At 37.9% G+C, this 20,859-nt stretch overlaps 1 protein-coding gene across 1 annotated transcript; it reads right to left on the bottom strand.

The window, feature by feature from the left end:
• Positions 1 to 2,611: 2,611 nt before the first annotated feature.
• coil (coilin) lies at positions 2,612 to 19,358 on the bottom strand. The gene is made up of 4 exons (XM_071583381.1): positions 19,126 to 19,358; positions 8,795 to 10,265; positions 7,351 to 7,456; positions 2,612 to 3,163 (listed from the first exon to the last, which is right to left on the bottom strand). The coding sequence occupies exons 1-4, from the start codon at positions 19,356 to 19,358 to the stop codon at positions 3,012 to 3,014; spliced, it is 1,962 nt and encodes a 653-aa protein (XP_071439482.1). The 3' UTR covers positions 2,612 to 3,011.
• Between the last annotated feature and the right edge of the window lie 1,501 nt (positions 19,359 to 20,859).

Raw genomic sequence — 20,859 nt, 5'->3', positions numbered from 1 at the left:
ATGTAGCGTACGTTTCAAAAAGATAAGGCAGGGGCGGCGAGTTAGAAAATGGAATATAGAAGCATTAAATGGTTTGAAAAGGAAGGAATACAAACAGGCGGTAGAGGAAATCATGGAGGATGGTAAAGAGCTAAGTACTATTGAAGAAAAATGGGATAGTATTAAGAAAAGGTTGTCTAAAGCCGCTAAAGACACTATTGGAACCGTTAACGCTAAAAGGACTAGAAAACCATGGATCACAGATGAGATGATTACAAAGATGGATGAGCGGCGAAAATGGAAGAATATAAATACAGAATTAGGAAAAATGAAGTACAAAGAATAGAACAATAAATTGAGGTGGGCAACAAATAAGGCAAAAGACGCATGGTGGAAGACGCAGTGCGAGGATATGGAAAGTCTGCAGAGGAAGGGTGAAATCGGTGCGCTGTACAGCAAAGTTAAATCGTTATCGGGAAGTAAGAAAGGAAGAGCTATGCTAACAGTTAGAGATAAGGCGGGTAAGGTAATAGTTGACGCAGGAAGATCCAAGAGAGATGGAAGGAGTATATAGAAGAACTGTATAGTAAAGAACTCAGACCAACAAAGTTAGACATTGAAAAAGAAAATGACGTAGAGGAAGACAGCTTAGGTCCAGGCATACTAGACCATGAGATAGAAAGGGCATTAAGGGAGATGAAACTAAATAAGGCTGTGGGGGTAGATAACATTCCCGTGGAACTTTTAAAATGCTTAGGAAAAAGTGGGAGGAAGAGGCTATATGGGCTGATCTGTAGCATTTATGAGGAGGGAATCTGGCCGGAAGACTTTGTGAGAGCAGTTTTAGTTCCGATTCCGAAAAAGGTAAAGGCCACGTCATGTGAGGACTATAGGACAATTAGTTTGATATCCCACGCAGCTAAAGTTGTTCTCAGGATCATAAACAAAAGGATAGAGAGTAGGGCAAATGATTACTTAGGGGATGATCAGTTTGGGTTTAGGAAGGGGAGAGGTACGCGAGATGCCATTGCAGTATTGAGATTATTAATCGAGAGGAATATAGAACACAACCAGGAGGTATTTGCCTGTTTCGTAGATTTCGAAAAAGCGTTTGATAGAGTGAATTGGGAAAAACTAATGAGTATATTGCAGAAAATAGGAATAGATTGGAGGGAAAGGAGGCTAATCCGCAACCTGTACATGTCTCAGACTGCTCAGGTGCGGGTGGGAAACGGGGAGTCAGGATGGGCAGTGTTAGGAAGGGGTGTAAGGCAGGGTTGCCCATTATCACCGTTGCTGTTCAACCTGTATGCAGAGGAAATGATCAAAGAGGCATGGGAAGAACTCGAGGTAGGAATGAAAGTGGGCGGGGGATTCGTAAAATCAGTTAGGTTTGCTGATGACCAAGCTTTAGTTTGTCAGTCAGCCAAGGGGCTGCAAGCATTGCTGAGTGAATTGGAAATTCAGTGCGACAGGTATGGGATGAGAATCAATATTAATAAAACAAAGGTTATGCGATTTTCTAGAAAGAAAAAGGCCAAGCTTAACATTAAAATAGGAGGGCAAGAAATAGAGCAGGTAGAACAGTTTACGTATCTCGGTAGTGTTTCGGACCAATACGGTCAAAGTAGTAGGGACGTAAGGAGAAGAATTGCGCTAGGCAAAGAGGCTTTCACATGGAGGAGGGAGTTGATGACGGGGACTTTGAGTAAGGGTGTTAAGAAAAGACTCGTAAAAACTTTGATATGGAGCGTAGCTATGTACGGTGCGGAAACGTGGTCATTGAAGCAGGAGGATAGACGTAGACTGGAGGCTTTTGAAATGTGGGTGTGGAGAAGAATGGAGAAGGTGAAATGGACAGAGAAGAAAACAAATGAGGAAGTACTTGGTATGGTGGGCGAAGAGAGGGGTTTGTTGGGAGCAATCCTATGGAGGCAGGAAAAGTGGATGAAGGGGGTCTTGACCGGCAGTGGGATGTTGAAGACTGTGATAGAGGGTAGAATGTTGGGCAAAAGAGGAAAGGGAAGGAACAGGATAGGGATGTTGGACGGGATGAAGGGAGGAAGAAAGTACTCAGAGATGAAGAGGGACCTGATATAGAGTAGGATGATGGATTTTGTGTTTTGTTAGGAGTAATAAAATATTTGTTTGGTAATTGTGTCCATCGAAAAACCTACCTTAACCGGTAGATTACCTTAAAAAAAAAAAATATACATCAGTCACAGTGGTCCAGGGGGTAGCGTGTTGGACTACCAACTGGAGGGCCCAGGTTCCATTCCCAGGCAAGCCACTCTGGGCACCTGCAGCTCCACCCAAGCCATGTGATTTTTCGGGGACCAGATCTTCCTGGGAGCCCTAACCGGCACAGGGAAAGGAACTGGCCCCCTTACCCTGATGTGTGAATTTCACACACCATCAGGCTTAGTACTGAGTGAACTCTATTATCACCTACCAAACCAACCTCCGGGTTGATGACTCTGTTTATGGTTTTTTTATGTCCACCTTGAGTGACTTGGAATGACAAAAGGTGGACAAAGTAAACCACCTCACCAGTTACAAGTTAACCATTGGGTTTTCCAATTTCGTTGTAAACATTCACCGTTAACTAATCTAATAAAAATGTTTCCATGAATGTCTTTTATTTCTTTTTCTTCCATTCTCTAATGTACTGAGAATTTGAACACATATCTTACAATTGACATGTGAATTGTACAGTTTATAAACCAAGATCATATTTCCTTGAATTCAAACACAGGGTAACTGGAGGGGCAACCAGAACTTAAACCTTCAGTAGAGCTTATACTGAAAAAAAAATGTAGCTAACAGACCTGACTCAATTGATATCCAAAAATATCAACACGTCCAAACCTGTATAAATTAGAATTTAACTCAAATGTATTGTGCAACTATGCACAGCCAAATTAATAATATCCTGCACATTAAAATAAATGCATCACAGTATTTAATATCACAGTAACAGGCTTCACTGTTAGAGGAAAGAGGGTATTAACAAAAAGTAAACACCAATGTGATTATGGGAACACCAGCCGCGGCTCTATGAATTCCTTCCATTGCAGTTGCAAAGTTTCTTGATGGTTTTTTGCATCATATTCTACAGCACTGTGCTCTTCCTCATCCGTTATATCAAATTTACCATTGGTCTTTTTCAGTTCTTCTCCACCACCTAAAAAAAACGACAAAAAAAATACATGTTCAAGTCTGCATACCCTGCTCATTGTATTTATTCATTTTTGAATTCAAATTATGAACAAAAATACCCAGATAAAATAGAATTAGTGAGAAGAGGTTGGGTGAAATGGAAAAAAAATTATGTAGGAGGCTAATTTTGAAAGGTTCTCGGAATCACCACCAGATATCAGCGCTAGCACAACAAATTTCCCACAGAGTAATCAGTAATCCTTCATGAGTTAACACACAATGCGCAAGGGCTCTGGGGAGAGATTTGAGGTGCAAATGTCATTCTGTTCTTGTTCCCATGTTGTTATTCGTGAAGATGGAAAAAAATTGAGATTCAAGCAGGGATTAAATACTTTGTATAGAGAGGAATGGAAGCAAAGGAAATCCATGCTGACATTCAGAAGACTATGGGGGACTCTGCTCCTTCATATTGAACTGTTGCCGAGTGGACAAATGAGTTTAAGTTTGGCCGGGACAGCTAAGATGATAATCTGCATAGTAGCCTGCCTCAATGTGCCACTAATCCAGAAATTATTGCTTAAGTTCATAAAATGGTCATGAATGTTTGCTGACAAAGTGCAAGAAATTGCTGAAGCTGTAGGGATGTCATTTGAATGGGCATATCACATTTAAACACTGGAATTGGATATGAGAAAATTATCTGCTAGATGGGTGGCAGGATAACAAACACATCAGAATGGATATTTTCTAACAATGCTTCACCCGTTTTAAGAACAGGCAACAGGATTTTCTACACCGCTCTTGGAACACAGATTAACATTGGGTACACTACTATTCCCCAGAGACAAAGCAAATCAAAGCAGAGGAAACACTTTGATTCACTACCTCAAAGAAAGCAAAGGTAATACATTTGGGCGAAAAGAAAATAGCTTCAGTTTTCTGGGATGCAGATTGGATTCTGCTGATGGATTATATTCACACTGGTCAAACAATACTAGGCGAACCTCCTGGAACAGCTACAGCAAAAGATAAGGAAAAAAAGCCAGGTTTGCCAAGGAAGAAAGTCATCTTTCATCAAGACAATTCACGCCCATACACAAGTGTCATTGCCATGGCAAAAATATGTGAACTAAGATATGAGTTGTGGCCACACCCACATCATTCGCCTTATTTGGCTCCATCAGATTTCCATGTCTCCCCTAAGCTCAAAATGTTCCTTGATGGATGGAGATTCTCTTCAAACAAAGAACTAACAGCCAAAGAAGACAGGTGTTTCACAGGCCTGAAGGCATCTACTTTTTAAGATGGGGTCAAGACATAGTAACATTGCTGGAGCCAAGTACATTAGTGTAGAGGGAGACTAAATTGACAAATAAAAAAGTAAAGTAGGTCATTTATTTTAATTCCATTCTGAGAACTTTTCAAACCACCTTTGTATGAGCTTCCTATTCCTACATTACTCTGTAATGCCTCACTCATCCAACCTTGAACAAGCCTAATTTTTACATAGAGATTCACAATTCGCTCATTTATATGGGCCCCCATCAAATAGTGCACAGCTAATATGTAATAACAATCAGATTTCTACAAAGTTAGGGTAGTGCTTTGATGGGCCTTGCCATTACACACAACATACTGTACTCCTAAGTCCTCCTGTAAGTCCTAACTTACAAGGTGTATTAAAAAAGTATGGTGACTTCAAATTTCACACTCAGCTCAGGAGCAGTTGAATGACGTCAATGATGATCCTGATTTGTTCAAAAGGATCATAACTGGTGACGAATCACGTGTATATGGTTATGACGTCAATACCAAAGCCCAATCGTACCAATGGAAGAACCCAGGAGAACCAAGACCGAAAAAAGCACGCCAAGTTCAATCAAATGTCAAGGTTTTGCACACCGTTTTCTTTGATTACCATGGGATAGTGCATAAGGATTTCTTACCACAAGGTCAATAAGGAGTATTACCTCGAAGTTATGAACCGTTTGCGAGAAGTAATTAAAAAAATGTCTGTGATTGTGGAAAACAATTCATGGCTTTTTTATCATAATGCACCTGCTCAGTCATCGTTGCTTGTGAGAGATTTCTTGGCCAAAAACAACACCACAATCATGCCTCAGCCACCATTTACATCGGATTTGGCCCCCAGTGACTTTTGCCTGTTCCCAAAACTGAAGAGACATATGAAAGAACGGAGATTTACAACAATTGAGGAGATAAAAGACTGCATCGCTGAAAGAGCTCAAGGCTATACCAAAAAGTGCTAATCAGAATTGCTTCAAGGATTGGAAAAAGTGTTGAGACAAATGTATTATATCTTAGGGGGATTACTTTGAAGGGGGCAGCTTGAATATTGGGGAATAAATATTTTTTCATAAAAATTTTAAGTCATCTTACTTTTTGAACACGCCTCGTACATGACACAAAGCATCCTTCAACCCCATACTTCATATTTTAGCAACTCATTCTTTATCCTTCCTTTAGTCCATCCAAAATGTCAATTCATTTCCTCCCACCACCTTGCTTTACCAGCATCATCCCTATTATGCCCAGAACTTCACTGTTTGTTCTCTTTGCCATCCATTTTATTTTCCCCATTCTCCTCCACACCTATATCTGAAAAGCCTATGCTTATCCCTCTGGTCTCAATGAAGAATTTTCCGAGTCATACAAAACTATGCTCCATGGGAAGTTTTTAACAAGTCTTTCTCTTACAATTTTACTAAGAATTCAAGTCATCAACTCCTGCTTCTTTACCTAGCAAAATTCTTCTTTTGTCCCTACTACTTTCATGGCCCTCCTCCAAAATAGATATTATTATTATTTAGGTAATCTATCGGGTTAAGGTAGGTTTTTGGATGGACATAATTACTAATTAAATAATTTGTGACCCCTAAATACTTCCTAAATAGATAAATAGTCAACCTATTCTAGTTTATGTTCCATAAATTCAAAATTTATCTTAGCCTTGCTTTTTCTTGAGAATGTCATTGCATTTGTTTTCTTATGTTTAGTTCTTATCCTATTCTATTCCACTGATTCTGCATGGTGCGGAAGTGGTGAGAAGCCTCTGGCTGACTGGCTAACAAACACCTGATCATCCAAAGATCTACTTTGAAATTCCCCACCTACTTTCACTTCCACTTTTTGTGTAGATATCCTCAATTCCACTTTTGCCTCCCTTACCATATTTCTGCATATATTTTGAAAAGAACAGGCGATAATAAGCATCCCAGTCTTTATCCCTGCCTAGCGCAGGCCATTCTGGCTCTCCATTTGCTATCCTCACCTATGCTGCCTGAGCGATTTCTTAAAATCCACAATGCATATGCTGGTGCGTTGTCGTGATTAAAGCACCAAGACTTATTTTTCCACATTTATGGTCTTTTTTTGCAACATGGCATCTTAACCTTCTCATAACCTCTATATAGTGCAGCCCATTCACTGTTTATCCTTTGAGGACATCTTAATAACGAATAATCCGTTCTCAATTGGAGAAAATGATCAACATCACTTACACATTTGATTGTGACTTCTCAACTTTTTTGGGTGGTGGGGAGGATGGCCCCTTCCACTGTGAAGACTGGGTTTTGTTTTCTATATCAAAACCATAAACCCAGGTTTTGTCACCTGTGACAATTGATTTAAGAAGTTTCAATCATCGATTGAATAATGATCAAGCAGTTCCTGGCTGATGTCAAGATGTTTTTGCCTCTTGTTCATTCGTTAACACTCGTGGCACAAATTTGGACGTGACATGTTGTATGCCCGAAATTTCTGTCAAAATGGTGAAACATGATTCAACAAGTTACTTTCTGGTCAGCCCTCGTAGAAGCATTAAACAGTGTGCATCATGGTATAAAAATGTCCACAAGTTGAAAACAGAAAGGATTATGAATGAATACAGAAAACTTTGAACCACCTAAATATAGAAACAGGGATATAAACAACTCCCATTAATTTTCAAGGAACCAGTGTTACACTATTTTACATGGAACAACCCTGACATTTGCACATGGTATATTTAAATTGTATATCAAGATTCTTGCCCTTCCCTGCCTCTACAGGTGTAACATCAGTAACAAACTCTTCAGGTGAGCAGCAATTTTAATTAAACTTTTCACATACCAATAAATGACATTGTTGAGTAATAAGTGCTAAATTGATAAAGAGGTCCAAATGGATGCATAAAATCAATTTTACACTTACCGAGCACTTTCAATGTTACTAGAGTACTGGTACTATCAAAATCCAAAATTTTTCCTTCCAAATATCCACTGATAATTGGTTCATACCTTTCATTCAACTTCAAGACCTGTGAGCAAAGAGAGATTAAATTAGTCCTGTTTATCTTAGGATTCAAGTTAAAATATCAACTCCTGTCATAAAAATAATTTTAGCAGTCATAAAACTTTTAAACCATGCTATGTAAATGAAGAAGCTCAATCACCATCTGATCACAACAATCAACCACTCTTCTTTATGATAATGCCTTGCTCAAAATCATTTGCACATATTATCACTTATAGCCAACATATTAGCATAAAAATTTGAAGAGCTCAAAATTTTTGTACTGTCAATAGGTTAGCCACCACGGTAATAAACATAAATGATTATACACAGGGTATCCCAAAAATAAGTAAGTGATGCTCATCGTCTTTTTTGACTCTTTTGGGCATCATCCACGAAGAATTCGTACCTCAGGGACAGTCAGTAAACAGTAAGTTTAACGTAAGTCCTCGAAATTCTGTTGAAAAGATTACAATGAATCAGGAAGGAGATCTTTGCCCAATGGAGGCAGCACCATGAGAGTAAACTGTCCCACTCAGCCTTCCTCATGACGGAGTACCTGACCAAGCACAAGGAGCAATGCTGTCCCAGCCACCCTACGAACAATCCTGATGTGTAACTGCCACACTTCTTTTTGTTCCCAAGAATAAGGATCTTGAAAGACAACCATTTTTGAATGCTGGATAACGTCAAAAAGTCTGTGACCATGTGCTAGAATGAGGTTCGATTATAAACTTCTTTGGCAGAACTTGACTGCTTTCTCTCCGTAAACACTTCAAAACTTTAATTACCATCCTCTATCGCATTCCTCCTTGGCATTCCACTACAACCTCCCATTAAAATTAATGCACTAAGGCCATAGCCCACAGGACTTTAGTCTGATATCAATGACCAAAGCCAAATTAATTTTATCTTATAAACCAACAAAACACTAAATCTACCCACCAAATGCCACAAGGTGATAAAGGAATCTAAGAATGGATAACTGGAAATTTTGAATCTTGATCAAATATTCTTAATGGAAGGATTGATAGCTTTCATCGGAAACTATACAGTCAGCACCCTGAAGCACTACCAGAGTTCTGCAATATTTATCTGTTGATTATACTGAGGAAGTTCAAAAAAAAGTAGTCAGGACAAATTAAACATTTTCAAAATTGCAGGTTAGTTTCAATATTTGTGGGCTCTATACCCATAACCCAGGATTTACATTTTATACAAATATTCTTCATTTAAGTTCTACAGCAATTAGTTTTTCAAACGTTTTTGAGTCCCACTGAATTTTACCTTTAACATGCTTAACATTGGGCTTGCTAAGAGTAAAATATGTCCCTAAATTAAGCGCTGACTAAGTGACACCCACCTTAAAAGCCAGGATGTCACCCCTCCGAGGAAATGATTCAAGGACTGGAAATCCTCCATAACGCTTCTCCTTTTGGTTTTTTGTTGAACTCACTTCTATGTCCTTAACTGGCTTATTCACAAGTAATTCTAATGAATTGCTTACATGTGGAATACATTCTTTCTTATTTGATTTGTTAGATTCTTTTATAAGTTGGGAGAGTGTTTCACCTAACCCCATAGCTATGATCACATTCCTCCTCCTGTTTCTTTTGCTTTGGCCAAGGGCACCGTTAGATGAAACAACAGGTTTAGACAACAGGTCCGGGGAAGACTCTATTGTAGTACGGTCACTATTGCAACAACTGATCACATTATCATGAGACTCATTTTCCATTACCACAGACTCATTATCTGCACTAATTTCATGACCATTGTTTTTATCATTGTTTATTACTACGCCATGTACATTTGAATCCTTCCCTTTTCCTTGGCAAACTTGCTTCTCTTCACTGCAATCAACAAATTTATTCGTGGGTTCTTCGGGGGATGTGTTGTTCTCCTCCAAAATAGATTCATACATACATTCTTCTTCAGCTGTTTCTAATAAACTGGTACCTGAAACTTCCACATGTAATGAATCCCCCGATACAATACTGCTGGCACAAACACCAACTAAGTTCTTACTGTTACCCCCTAATGATATTTCAAACTCTTTTCCCTTGTAATCCTCATCTGGAAATCTTATATGCTTATTGTTAATTCCCTCCATTTTTCTTTCAGTCACAATAGCTTTACAACCAGGGGGATTTGACTCAATAAAATCTATTCTTTTTGACTTTCCTTCCCTTCTGGATTTCTTCCTTCTTCGTACCCTGCGTCTTCTTTTTGTAGAACCTGAGTTAATGCCGCAGGATTGCGTTTCATCCAAAGTGACACTAATACCTTTGCCAGTAATAGCACTTTCATTGAGTAGGTTTGAATCTGTTAATGACTTCTCTTCAATACTTTCACTTTGTAACTCTATTAGATTTGCAACATTTTCAACAGAATTATTTTCAATCTGCCTAGATGCTAACTGATTATTTTTGGTGATTGGGGTGCTTTTATGAACAATGTCTAACTCACTGGGAATTTCAGTAACAGTGGTGTATGAATTTTCAAGAGCATTACTTTCATTATCTATAACTTTCTCACAAATGTACTTAGACCATTCATTTGGATCTTCAACTAACATCTTCCTTCTTCCTTTCTTGGATTTACTCTTCAATGTTTGAATGTCAGTAGAGGCTTCACAACTCTTAGTTGGAGAACAATCTACAGGTTTTCTCTTCTTCTTCCTTGGCTCTGCCGTCACATTAGAACTCAGTGATTCACATACTTGGTTTTCTGATATAATTTCAAGTTCTACTTCCTCTGATTTATGTGCTTTCCTTTTCTTTTTCTTTCCACTTTGAGAAATGGCATCAGGCTGGCTGACAACTTTTTCAATGCTAGAAAAAAAAATAAAGATCAGTAATAAAATTTGGAGAGAGAACAGATCCTGAAAATGATGGTATATTATAGTTACCATTTCTTATCATGGCAATTTCTGTTTTGCTCTGGTTACATTGCCACAATACTAATGTAAAATAAACTATATGACACACACAAAGCTAACAACAATTCCATTCAGGGAATCAATAATTGTAGATATTAAGGAAGACAAAACTGGAAATACATAACTGAATTATATTCAATATCAGTTTGCTACAATTGTATGGCATGCCTTTTAAGCCACTTGCAAGTCAAATATTCATTAACATTTGTTTAGTTCTAATAATTTTTAGCATTATTTGAGGAAATTTCATGGCAAAATTCAATGTCTGATTTCAATATTTTTTCCATTTAAAAAAGAAGAGAGAAAACATTGTACAACCGTTAGAGCAACTCCGACATTACTAATAAAGACAGAGTGATACTGATGTATTAACAATCACAAGGGAGTGTGACCTCATTAGACATGTGATTGAAAGTTATACATATTCATAAAAATAAAGGAAGCAAGGACAACCCTAATAACTATCGACCGATTGCAAAACAGCGTTCGTTAAAATAATTGAGAAAATATTTCTAAATAGACTTGCATACCACTTCGGTAAAAATAATGTATAATCAAGTCATCAGCATGAGTTCATTAAAAACAGGGCTAACATTTCAGCCACATGTGAGACCATGAACTTAATTTTGACCTCTCTTGATAATGAGGAGATATCTGGCCTTTTCTTAGAATTAAGGAAAGATCTTGACTCAATAGATCATGGCATTCTTGGTAAAAAAAATTGCAGTGTTATGGAACAAGAGGGGTACCAAGGCAGTGGATCCAGTCAAATTTAAAAAAATCGTGAGGATGAAGCCACTATAACAGTCAGTGCTTTAGAATACATTACCAATGGCAAATCCAAACTCATATGAGTGCCTCAGGGCTCTGTTCTTGGCCCAGTACTTTTCTTAATTTATATTAATGGGCTGCCCTCAGTTTTAATGAGAGTTAGTGGGATTAAACAAATTCTAGATGCTGATGATACCAACATATTAGTTTCTGCAACCTTAATAAATGAATCAACTTTAAAAAGTACATCAGGTTTGCAGCTGGCAATACATTGATTCAAAAAAATATTCTGAAACTGAACAATGAAAAATCCCTGGCAATATATTTCTCTCTAAACCAACAGTGAATAGCCAAAATATAGAATTTATCACATTTACAAAATTTTTTGGCATTCATTTGGACTTGAACTTGACGTAGGAAACCCATATAAACTACCTTTCAGGAAAATTAAGTTCAACAAGGTTCCTCCTTATAACTTCGATGAAAACTGTGAGCAAAGACATGCTACTAATGTTTTACTACGGTCTTATCCACTCCAGTATTACATTTGGCATCATTATCTGGGGTTCATCTCCTTTCTCCCAAGACATAATTCAACTGCAAAAGAAGGCTATTCGCATCATTGCATTTAAATCCCCAATTTCATCTGCCTGTCTTACCTTTTAGGCATAAAAAGAGATGTTTCAAGCGTGATATGGTGGGATATCATAATTAATTAAAAATTGGCAATTTTCCACAAATATTCTTTGGGAAATCTGTTAGTGATTTTGTAGGTCACAGAGTTAAGGAATGGAAGTTTGCACCACTTCCGTTCTAATGCAGTAGGATCTCCTAAAGGGAGATGTTCAATTTCACGGCCTGTTTTTTCTTCAGTAAGTTGTCTATTATTTTGGAATGGTAACCGTTCTTAAAAGCTATGTCCTTGATTGTCTTGGGCTCTCGTCCAAAGTTGGATTTGGACAAGGGGATACTGCTTAATCTGTGGATCATGGAATTTAAGCTAGCTAGTTTGTGGGTGGTGGGGTGGCAGGAGTCTGAGGGTATCACTTGATCTGTGTAAGTGGGTTTCCTAAATATTGAAAAATTATGTATGTGGTCTATAATTTCAATTGTTAGATCAAGGGAATTGATTTTCTTGTCCACTTCTGATTCCATGGTGAAAGTTATTGATTGGTGAATGGAGGTGATAAATTGTAAGAGGATGCCTGTCTATCACTGCCTGTCCAACAGCATGTCTTTTAGCAAATCTTTTAGGATCTTGGGCTCCTACCTTTTCCTATCAACATACGAGGTCTGTCCAATAAATACCCTAACTGCGGCCACAAAAACTTTATTTTGCAAAATTTAGTCTACATCGATTCAAAGTACTCTCCATTCGTTGCTATGCACTTATTCCATCTTCTTTTCCACTGTTTAAAGTACCCTTGGAAGTCAAAGGCAGTTAGGCGTTTTACTTTTATCATTGTTTCTTGAGTTATTGCGACCACATCTTCCCAGTGATGTCCCCTCATCACATTTTTCCATTTTGGGAATAGGAAAAAGTCGCAGGGGATGAGGTCTAGCAAATAAGGAGAATGATCTAGGGTGGTGATTGAATTTTTTGCCAGAAAATGGCGAACAATCAGTGCTGAATGAGCAGGTGCATTGTCATGGTGAAGGATCCAACCATCACCTTGAGTCAAATTTGGTCGCACATGACGCACGCGATCTCTCAAACGCTTGAGAACTGTAAGACAGAACTCAGCTGTTAATTTTTGTCCTTCAGGAAAAAAATCATGAAGAACAACACTTTCACCATCAAATAAAACCAGGAGCATGACTTTGATTTTCGATTGGCTTTTTCTTGATTTTTTGGTTTGATTTAATCCACTTGAAAACGAATGTTTTCTTCAGAGCATTATCACCATAAACAGCAGTCAATATTTCAGTAATTTCTTGATAACTTTTACCGCACTGCACCAAAAAACTTGATGCTGATTCGTTGCTCTGTGATTTCGTCAATTTCCATTTTCAACAAACAGTAAAAACAAGGGCAACAGAAACTAACGTAACTGGCACCATATGCACACCTCGACGATCCGCCAAGCACAGATGGCTCATTGCATCTCAGGCAACTAGTGCTGCTAGTGGGCGGGGCTATAGTCTCCAGTTCATGTATTTATAGTACAGATCTCGTACATTCTATTCACAGTAACATACTAAATGAAACAAAATCTGTCAGATTTCTATGCAAATTCTCACTACCAGTCACCATACCACAACCCAGTCAAATCTACACAGAAAAGACAATCGAACCAAAGCTGCAAGCCCAGGACCACAGTCAATGGGACTAAGACTATATAATGAATTACCACAGAAATACAAGGACATAAAGACGTAATACAGTTTAAAATACAAATTAAAAATATCGCTGGATAACTGAATTCGGTCAAGGTCAATAAAATCTAGTCTGGAATAACAGATGACTATCTTGTACTTATCTAAAATAACTGTAATAAATTGCATATTCCTGGCATTGCAATCTCTATGCAATTTCAAGGAGTTTTCAATAAAAGAAATAAGGTAGAAATGGGAATAGATATCACAAAAACGATGTTGAAAACATAAAGGTAACATTTCATTAAACCTCGAGAATCAACTTTCTTAAGCTCTTGAAAGCAAATTTGTCAAAATGGTTAATTCTACTGAGCCATTAAAAAAACATCTTGGCACTGTATTTTTCTTTTGAATACTTAATTTTTATCACATGTTCTTTGATTAAATTCTTTAGAAATAAAAGAATTCCAATGATGACAAAATTTTCATTATTTGTATTCTAAATATAAGGTAGGCTTTGGATATGCAGAGCCTATACAATGATCTATTTACTTTCCTCTCATAGCAAAACACAACCTAATATCCAACACTACAATAAGCTGCTCTTCATTCTATCCAACCTGCAATTTCCTATCCTACTTCTCGCCCTTCCATACAGAAATAGTTTTAGGGGAGGTGGCTGACAGCTGAGGGGTCATTTGAGCCATTAGGGTTGGATAGGAAAGGCGGAGAGAAACCCAGCATCGCCATTAGCTTACTCTTAACGAAAGGCATCAAGGGGTCCACAGTTTAACGTCCCAGCCGATGGACGGCGTACTTTCTCAAGGTGCTCTCCACAAAGACCTTCAAGTAGGGATTGGGGTACCACTGAAAAAGATCTGCCATCTCCGGGATTCAAATCCAGGCCCTTCTGAGTGGGAAGCCAGTACACACTAGCCACTGCACCATCTTGATCCCCTTGAGCTCTTTCTCATTTGCCCAACATTCTCCCCTATAGAGGTCTTCAACATCCCATTGCCAATCAAAATTCTCTCCATCAATCTTTCCTACCTCCTTTGGATTCCTTCCAGCAATCCATTTCCTTTCCCCAACATGCTAGCACATCTCAATTTGTTTTCCTTTCTGTCCCTTTTCCACACTCTCATATCAAAAGCCTCCAATCTATGCCAAGACTACACAATTCATGATACAATAATGTCTCTCTTGCAATTATAGCATCAGAGTTCAATAATTTTTCATTGAATTAATGTGAATACTTGATAATACTAAGAATTTCTTTTGGGTAGGATACCCTTTAAAAGTAGGTTTACGATGGTACCTCATTACTGTTATGTATTAGATATCACACGGGCTTCCTGATCCTATTATATTTGTTCCTTCGGTTCTTCATATATTCTTCAAGTTGTCCTAACAGTCTATTCCCTTTCTTTCTCTAACCCACATGATCAATATTCTCCCTCCTATCAGCCTTCAACAATCTACCACCTCTCAGTGTCTTATCCTCTCACATGTTCTGCCTCCCAATTCACCACGCAAATTCTTCTCCTCCCCCACCTTAAGTAATAATACATTGCTTGTCTCCTGTAACTCACTTATTATCTCCATTCGTCATCACAGACATTCTTCCATTCTTTGATTTCCTCAAAGACAAATTTTCCGATACAGAGCCACATCCAACAGCCATTCTTTGCTTATATCTTCTATACATACTTACTTATCACATGTTATTAATTCCCTTCTCTCAGCAGATGGTGCTATTACCATCGCAATCTTTCCCCGAATTTATGAACTACTAAGCTCGTTTTCCAACAAAATAATACCCAAATACATGAACTGCTCTAGTTTATTCCTTCTTACTTTTTGAGAATCTCAATACTCTGGTTTTCTTAAAATTTACTTCCATATCTTATCATAAATTTCTTACATTACTCCCGTAAAACACTCGGAAATAACCACAGTCACTTAGTTTCAAACTATTTGCTTATATATTCACAAATCATGCCACATAGGTTAACGCAGTAAAAGTACTGGTGGTGAAGGACAATTCTGATTCACTCTCCTGAATTTCAATACTCATCCCAGTTCTCCCTGTCACCAAAAAATATGCTGAATGGTTCAAACACAGGTATTGAATAAGCCATAAAAGCCTCAAGTCTATTCCTATGTTTTGAAAAGTCTCTCATTAGCTTTGCTCCCTCTACTTTGTTGAATGACTTATAGTAATACACAAAGACAACAGTTATCAACCAAGAGGTCGGTTTGATAGGTAAGACTAGCACTAACCTATCGTCACAAATGGCTGGCGAAATACGTGCAGTAGGGTAGGGGGGCCAGCACCTTTCCCTGTGCAGCCTGTGGTTTTCCATGAAGATCTGATACCCAAAAAATCACAGCTTGGGTGAAACAGAGGGTGCCCAGAGGCAACCCTGGGAATCAAACCTGGGCCCTCCAATCAGTAGCCCAGCACTCTACCTGCTGGACTACCACATGCTTTTACAAAGATATTCAGGACATCTTCTTTTATCTTTTCTATTGATGCTAACTGCAATCTTTTTCTCATATCCCTCTTCCAAATTTATTCCCATTCTAAATTAATAGTTGTCCTCCAAGTTAATTGTTTGCTCCATTGTTCAATCCTCTATTGATGATTACAAGCACTAAATTTGGCATCTGTGAAATTAAACCTATGGTCCTTCTCACACACTATCATTATAACTTTTTGCAGAATTAGGATCAAAACTGACCTTAGACATTCTCCAAGTCAAACTCCTTAAATTCTATGCTCGTGTCCAAAAACCTCTTCTCTATATTTTCCCAAATATTCTTATGTAATTCTGTAGGCAAATTATCTTTACTGTCTTGCCTTCATTTGTTGAGATTAAAACAGCGTCTAAGCTTAAAAAAAATTGCAAATAATTCTCTTCCAATGAAAAATAAAAGCAGAAGTTTAAAATTTCATAATTCCACTTTTGATAAACAATAACTTTGAAATCAATATCCAATTGATCCAATAAGTAAACTTTACGGATGAAATCAATTGCTATGGACCTATGAACCAAAGTTCATTACCCATTAAATTTTGTGGGCAATATTGTGAACTTAATTCAGGTTATAAAATAACAAAGAGCTTATCAAAACAGGAAGGGGAAAAGCAAGCAAAATAAACTGCATTAATAAAAAAGCAGTAACATTTACATACATTTGGAAAAAAACTCAGTCAAGCAAAACTCAATGAGTACAACAGTAAAATAACGTTTCTGAAAACTATTCCAATCCTGCACCTTCAGTCATAGAGACTAGTGAAATCTATATTTTTCACCATTAACTATACCCAGATTGATGAACAGGACCCTGGCATACAAAATTACCGAGTATTAAATCTTCATTGAATATCTTCAGGCTTCACTAGTACAGGATTTTTTGAGGTGAAAATTAGCTTCACCATGAAATCCTAAACGAGCCTTCACTTGATGCTCATGCTTGGCATTTCATTTGGCAACAAGGCATGGTTAGAAACCTTCCCAACACTAATTAATGGAATTTTACCCCTCGATAAAGCCTTCATAATCAGAAAAAAACAATTACAATTCTAAGCATCAATTTTAATAATGAGAAGGATACATCAAGTCACCTAATTACACAGAGCAATACAACTTGAAGTGAAAAATCTATTCAAGAATTTGAATATTTACTGGGTACACAATAAATGAAGCCACCATAATTTCTTCCAAGCAAATATTTTTTTCTTCACTAATTACTCCGCACATGCAATGGTAGGAGCAAATCAACAGTGTAATTTTTTATGCATGGCATTTGAAAATTTGCACATCATATTTTTATCTGTCGAGTCCCCTAACTATTATCCTTAAATAAATACTTTTCAAAAAAATGTTTTGCCATAAAGTGAGGCAAAGAATGGATAACATACCATCACAGCACGGCACTTAAATAAATTATTCCAGTGACACATTTAAATTTTTTCTGGGAAATTTTGAAGTAAATTATTTTCTATTAACTTTTTAGACAGTGCATATTTGCCTTTAGTTTGTCCAACGTGATAGGGGATGATCAGTTTGGGTTTAGGAGGGGAGAGGCACACGTTATGCCATTGCAGTAATGAGATCACTAATCGAGAGGAATATAGAATACAATCAGGACAAATTCGCCTGTTTCATAGATTTCGAAAAAGCGTTTGATAGAGTGAATTGGGAAAAACTATTGAGTATATTGAAGAAAATTGGAATAGATTGGAGAGACAGGAGGCTAATCCGCAACCTGTAGATGTCTCAGACTGCTCACATGCAAGTGGGGAATGGGGAGTCCAGCTGAGCAGTGTTAGGAAGAGGAGAAAGGCAGGGTTGTCCATTATCACCGTTGCTGTTCAACGTATACGTGGAGGAAATGATTAAAGAGGCATGTTAAGAACTGGAGGTAGGAATGAAAATCGGAGGGGAAAGCATAAAATCAGGTATGTTTGCTGGTGACCAAGCTTTAGTTTGTCAGTCAGCCAAGGGGTTGCAAGCATTGTCGAGTGAATTTGAAATTCAGTGCGACAGATATGGGATGAGAATCAATATTAATAAAACAAAGGTTATGCGATTTTCTAGAAAGAAAAAGGCTAAGCTAAACACTAAAATAGGACGGCAAAAACTATAGCAGGTAGAACAGTTTACGTATCTCAGAAGTATTTTGAACCAACGCGGTCAAAGTAGTGGGGAGGTAAGGAGAATAATTGCGCTAGGCAGAGGCTTTCACAAGGAGGAAGTTGATGAGAGGGACGTTAAGTAAGGATATTAAGAAAAGACTCGTAAAACTGTTGATATGGAGCGTAGCTATGTACTGCGTGAAAATGTGGTCATTGAAGCAGGAGGATAGACATAGATTGGAGGCTTTTGAAATGTGGGTGTGGAGAATAATGGATAAGGTGAAATGGACCGAAAAGAAAACAAATGAGGACGTACTTGGTATAGTGGGCGAAGAGAGGGGTTGTTGTTGGGAGAAATCCTATAGAGGCAGGAAAAATGGATGAAGGGCAAATTGATGGGCAGGGGAATGTTGTAGACTGTAATAGAGGGGAGAATGTTAGGCAAACGAGGAAAGGGCAAAAAGGATAGGTATGTTGGCTGGGATGAAGGGAGGAAGGAAGTACTCAGAGATGAAAAGGGACCTGATGAAGAGTAGGTGGCTGGACTGTGTTTAGTTAGGAGTCATACAATATTTATTTGGTAGTTGTGTCCATTAAAAAACCTACCTTAACCGGTAGATTAGCTTATAATAATTACCTCAAATGACCGATGAATCAGGGGTAAAAGTCAGTGTAATTTTCACACTGTGTAAGGGACCTGAACATGTTGATTCTGGCCTCTACATTCAACTACAGGACCATTTAATGACACCTACACACAAGAAAATAAAATTTTTATCCGATATAAGCAATAGGTAGTGTACCTCTAATAGAAGCATTTCACTTTTCAGTAATTATTCCACGATGAAATAAAATTACGAAATACCCCCCGAATTCGTTTGTTTTTAGGACAGCTAGGGAGCTCGCGAGTCAGACATACGACAGCTATCGGGTACTGCTACTTTACATGAAATGTAATCATGTTAATGTTTCACCAGAAGTAAAATGAGCTACTTTGTATTTTAAAGACAAAAACAGTTACCGTACGATATCTCCTTCTCGTATGATGCCAGCACATTCAGATCTTGGAACATGTGCATCTGATATGAATAATTCAACATTGTCGTCAACACAGAAAATTTTACATATGTGATCAATTAAATGCTGCACACTTTTTATACTATCTCGATCAATATAAATCAGTGACTTTTGCCTATAATCTTTGAAATAAGCACTCAAGTCCACCGCTACTCTTAACCCTGCCATCCCCGCCATCGTTCAATACAATTTCATGAACGAATTTAGACTGTCATTTGTCAGTTAATATTAGCGCTTTTTGAAAAAATGTATTTATTTTTCAACATTGTCTCCTTTCAGCGCTACACACTTTCCCCAGCGATTTCAATAATTTCGATACCCTTTGTATTATAAGAACTGTCTTGCTCCTCAAAATAGCTATCAACATCCGACATCACTTCTTCACGGTTGTAAAATCTTTGACCACCGAGCAATTTTTTCAAGTTTGCGAACGGAAAATAATCCTAGTGGGCTAAATCTTGCGCAGAGGGTGCGGGAGATAGCAATTCAAACTTTAATTCATGAATTTAGGCCATTGAAATTATGGATTTGTGAGTTGGTGCATTGTCTAGATCAAACAACACTTTCTTCTTAGCCAAATGCGGCCGCTTTTGCTTGATTTCTTCGCTCAAACGTTGCAATAAGTTCGCATAATACTCGCTGTTGATAGTTTTTCCTTTTTCAAGATAGTCAATTAAAATTATAACACGCGCACCCCAAAAAACCGACGCCATGACCTTGCCTGCAGATGAAACGGTCTTCGCCTTCGTTGGAGGCGGTTCTCCCTTTTGTTTGATTGTTCTCTTGTCTCTAGTGTGAAGTAACGGACCCATATTTCATCCACGGTTTTATTGTCATTTTTCCATGAACAATTCCTATAGTTTCTTTTGACATCCCTTCTTGGATATATTTCCATTTTTCCTCGATAGTACTCATCCTTTCCATCACTCATGATCTACATGATGCTGATAACCCTTCCTTGTCATTTCAGTTAATGCTTCTAAATTCCAATTCCCAACCTGCCGCCCCAGTCTCATCATTTTGAATCAGATGCTTACACTTCATGAGTACTAAATTTTGATCAGAGCCTCACATCAGTGCCTGACCATAATATAACTGATAGCTACTTAAGTCAACTTTCATTTCCTTTGTATGCCTTTTGAGTTGTCCAAACCAAGTGCTGGTGATGACTAACCCCCGTCTCCTATAGGATTCAATTGCTTTCTTCCCGCGGTCATCCCTTGTACCTAAACCATAGTCCCCCACCTAATCACCATCTCTTCCTTTGCCTACCGTCGCATTCCAATCCCCTATCACTATCAAATGTTCCCCTGCAGGAATATACAATTGTGTCCTCTAACTGATCGCACACCCTATCACCTATCACACCTGAACAATGATCAAGTTCATCCTTTCTGCTTCTACCCCTACTTGTTATTTTCTCTATTTTTATTATACTTCTTCCAACGTTTTTATTCAATATTATGACAACCACTCATTGGCTCTCATCCTCTCCGCTGTATATTACTCCATAGCTATCACTCCAGTAATCCCTGCTATCCTTTCATCTCACCTTGGATAGACCTAAAATATCTATATTTCCTCTTTCCATCTTTCACTTTATATTCTCTAATTTACCTGCTCTCAACATTTGTCCTACCATTCCAAGTTTCTATTCTAATTTGGTCTCAGCTGCTGC

This window comes from Hetaerina americana, unplaced genomic scaffold, assembly GCF_022747635.1.
Source record: "Hetaerina americana unplaced genomic scaffold, ioHetAmer1.1.p SCAF_1, whole genome shotgun sequence".
Lineage (NCBI taxonomy): Eukaryota > Metazoa > Arthropoda > Insecta > Odonata > Calopterygidae > Hetaerina > Hetaerina americana.
Note: the sequence above shows the minus strand (reverse complement) of the source record. Positions and strands in the feature narration are given on the sequence as shown.

Bases quoted from the DNA above. Each gene is read 5' to 3' on its own strand.
- coil (XM_071583381.1), bottom strand. From the start codon at position 19,358: ATGGCGGGGATGGCAGGGTTAAGAGTAGCGGTGGACTTGAGTGCTTAT. The intron at 10,266-19,125 runs GTAACTGTTTTT...TTTTTTTTCTAG, and splicing joins CGAGAAGGAGATATCGTACG to CATTGAAAAAGTTGTCAGCC. The intron at 3,164-7,350 runs GTAAGTGTAAAA...CGTTTTTTTTAG, and splicing joins AGTAACATTGAAAGTGCTCG to GTGGTGGAGAAGAACTGAAA.